The sequence below is a fragment of the Hypomesus nipponensis genome, chromosome 13 (assembly GCF_054491055.1).
Source record: "Hypomesus nipponensis isolate SF chromosome 13, ASM5449105v1, whole genome shotgun sequence".
In the NCBI taxonomy this organism is placed as follows: domain Eukaryota; kingdom Metazoa; phylum Chordata; class Actinopteri; order Osmeriformes; family Osmeridae; genus Hypomesus; species Hypomesus nipponensis.
Window position 1 is genome coordinate 10681094 of NC_140373.1, and position 3537 is coordinate 10684630.

General features: G+C 49.7%; 1 protein-coding gene across 1 annotated transcript; it reads right to left on the minus strand.

Moving 5' to 3' along the window:
• Window positions 1-95: 95 nt before the first annotated feature.
• On the minus strand, window positions 96-3429 carry LOC146259996 (BCL2/adenovirus E1B 19 kDa protein-interacting protein 3-like). Its single transcript, XM_084669600.1, has 6 exons — window positions 3039-3429; window positions 1836-2229; window positions 1586-1664; window positions 1265-1371; window positions 975-1124; window positions 96-856 (listed from the first exon to the last, which is right to left on the minus strand). The coding sequence occupies exons 1-6, from the start codon at window positions 3070-3072 to the stop codon at window positions 811-813; spliced, it is 810 nt and encodes a 269-aa protein (XP_084525726.1). The 5' UTR covers window positions 3073-3429; the 3' UTR covers window positions 96-810.
• Between the last annotated feature and the right edge of the window lie 108 nt (window positions 3430-3537).

Sequence of the window (3537 nt, forward strand, 5' to 3'; positions counted from 1 at the left end):
TCTCTCTCTCTCTCTCTCTCTCTCTCTCTCTCTCTCTCTCTCTCTCTCTCTCTCTCTCTCTCTCTCTCTCTCTCTCTCTCCTCCCTCTCTCCCTCCCCCCCCCCCCGCTCTTGTGTATCCTTGAGGGCTCATTCAACATTATATGAAGATATAGAATACATCAACGGTGCACATACGGTGTATATATGAATGACCTCCAACACATTTGTGGTTCTGCAGCTGTTTTGAGCTTTCCACTGTGAGACAGATAAGGCTCTTCTGGTCTTGGCTTCAGCCCAGCTCCCTCCACAACTCCCGGACACCGTTCTCCATCCCATCTCACTGGCAGAACCAACTCACATCCCATCATGCACTTGTCTAATGTGTCCCTCATTCCCTCTTGCATCTCACACACCTGAGACCTGAGCCCCAGTCAAAGGATAAATCAGTCAGCCAGCAGGCCAGACAATGAGTCAGTAAACCAGTCAATCAGTAAACCAGTCAGTCAGTAGGCCAGATTGTCAGTCAGCAGGTCAGATGGTAAACTAGTCAGTCAGTAAACCAGTCAGTCAGTGAGCCAGATTGTCAGTCAGCAGGTCAGATGGTAAACTAGTCAGTCAGTAAACCAGTCAGTCAGTGAGCCAGATGGTAAACCAGTCAGATAGTGATGGACAGCAGCAGACAGTAGGAAAAATCCCAGCAGGACAGAAACAGGTCACAGGACGGAAGCACCTATGCATCTAGGAAACATCACTTGGAGGCCAGCAGCGGTGATGACGATGACGGTGGTGAGGAAGGTGACCACGACGGCTCCTCCGATCAGTATCAGGTTCAGAAGGAGCTGGAGGGAGGGGACAGTCGCCTGCCAATGTACACCCTGGGAAGACACCCCAAATCAAGGTCAAACACACACACACATTATGAGGGGAGGCAGGGAAGTCAGGGGGAGGCGGGGGGGGGGGGGGTATATTAGGGGGGGCGGGGGCGGGGCTCACCCCAGGCCGATGGCGAGGACGTGAGACAGGAGCAGGGAGGGCAGGAAGACCTTGACAAAGTCTGCTGAGAAGATCCCTCCTTTCTTCATCACACGCGTGTTCCTGATGCTCAGGGGCGTGGCGCGTTTAGGGTGCTTCAACAGGAACTCTCTGGACACACACACCCAGAGACACACACACACAGTCCACAGCACACACACACACAGGGTAAAGATTTAAACCCACTCACACAACGGACAACACACTGGGCACAATGCACGAGAAGTTGTTTATTACTAAGCGACACTGACTTGGGTGGGAGATTCTCTGGTCGGCTGGACCAATCCCATATCCAGTCTGCGTTCTTCTTCATCAGATTCTCCACCTCACGCCTTCGGTCCAAGTAGTCTTCCTCAGACTGGAGCAGAAACACACCTGTTTAGAAGCAATTGAACTCCGAAAATTCTCTCAGCCTGGGTGTGTGGTGTGTGTGTGTGTGTGTATGGGAAGGAGGGAGCAGCTCAGAGGTACAGCATTTGACAGGTCACAGGTTCAAATCCCCCCTGTACTGCTTGCCGCTCTGGATAAAAGTATCTTCTAAATAAATAGATTTGTATTATTATCATGTTTACCTGTGAGCTATTTTTCTCAGCAGAACTAGGCACCTCAGAGCCACGACGCAGGTGCAAAGGAGTCTGGGATCTTGGTGGACTGTTCATACATACGTACATACATACATACATACATACATACTGGAACTTTCAGTAAATATACACACACAGGCCCACATTTCAATATATCGAGGTACTGACCAGTATATACACGTATAGATACGCAGGCCTCTAAATCAAGACATTGAGGCAGTTTTAAGAGATACTGTACCTGTCACACGGCACACTGCCCCTGGAGCTGCTCCGGCCAGACTCGTGCTGGGCTTCCAGCAACATCTTCTCCAGGTCCAGACCCTGGCTAGCAGCCTGAGTATCAGCCTGGGTATCAGCCTGGATATCAGCCTGGTCCAACCCTGGAACCTGCTCTCCTCCCTGGACAGACCCAGAATCGTTGTCCCCGTCCAGTGTCAGGATAGATCCAGATGCTGGCTCCCCATCCAGGGGCGAACCAGGGACCCTCTCATCTGTTTCAGCAGACCCGGCGATGAGCTCATCTCCCTGGGTAGACTCTGGAGCATCCTCCTTCTCTGCCTCCTGGCTGTTGGATAGTTGTGTTGCGGCGTCCCCTGCAGGGCTGCCGTTGAAGTGCAGCTCCACCCAGGAGCCTGCGGAGAGATGGGGAAGACACAGACTGGATAGTTAGGGCTCTGACCAGAGCAAAAAGCAGGTGGACAGACAGGGAGACAGACAGTGAGAGAGACAGGTAGACAGACAGGGAGACAGACAGGTTGTCACAAAGAGAGAGGTAAAAGAAACAGAGAGAGCCAGGTAGGAAAGTGGATGGTCAGACAAACATGTAAACAAACAGTCCCATATGAATCTGCCCGAACCCAGTATTATAGACCATGCAACCTAATATTGTCAGTACGACACGTTTGTGTGTGTGTGTGTGTGTGTGCGCGCGAATTCTTTAAATAGCAACTGACCAAGCGTGTTCTCTGTTCTTAGAAATGTATTTTTTCATGCAGTGAGAGTGTCTGTCCAATGAGAGAAGGTGGTGGTTGGTCCCCTCCCCCTGTTGTGTTGCATAATCCACCGAGCAGGAGCGCGCGGTCCGAAGCTTGTTTGGTCCCCTTATCATAACTGGAACGCTATAAATATTTCACAACACAATGGGGAACATGCGTTTCGAGTTCTGAAGTATGACGGACCAAGGTCATCTGTAGTGCACGGCGGCACCGTAGGACATTCATTGTTTAGACAGAATGGGGGGCCTGGCGTGCGACCCATTTCAGACCACACTTGGTACTATCACCTACTAGGACAACCACTGTCACGTGGAAATAGCTTTCTTAAGGTATTGATTAGATAATACTGCATTTATGCTACAATGATACTATAATAATAGTAAGCCATGACCCAAAACACCACGTCCATCTATCATAATCGACTACAATACACCATTGAGACTTACCCTGTAAATTCTCCTCGCCACTTCTCTCCGACATGATCAGAGACGTAAACAACCAGAGATGGAGACCCACCCGCTAATGATCTGGGTCCAAATCTTTGAAAGGAATAACGATCACCGATTCATGTATAGGGTAACAAATGGAATCCAAAATGTGTCGTTGCTCCCTGTTTTAGTTATATTCCTAATGGCGGACTGAAAATCCGCACTGTCGGCTATTTAAATTAAACACAAGGAAAAGGTTTGCATCAACAATAATCACGAGATACACATACGCAGACCAACACTGATTTATGTATCAAAACTGGTCAGTGACGTGCTAGGAGCTGTTGACCTAAAGTAAGGTTGCGCGTGATTGGTCCAGCGCGATGCAGCTAAACAAAACAAGAGCACGCCGTCCTCCGGTTGCTGTGTTTCTTTGAAGCCTTTACGCCCGACCGTCTTGCTCAACGTAGAAACGAGCAGTTGCTTGTAGTCTACTGCCCCTCCCTTACTGGCATTT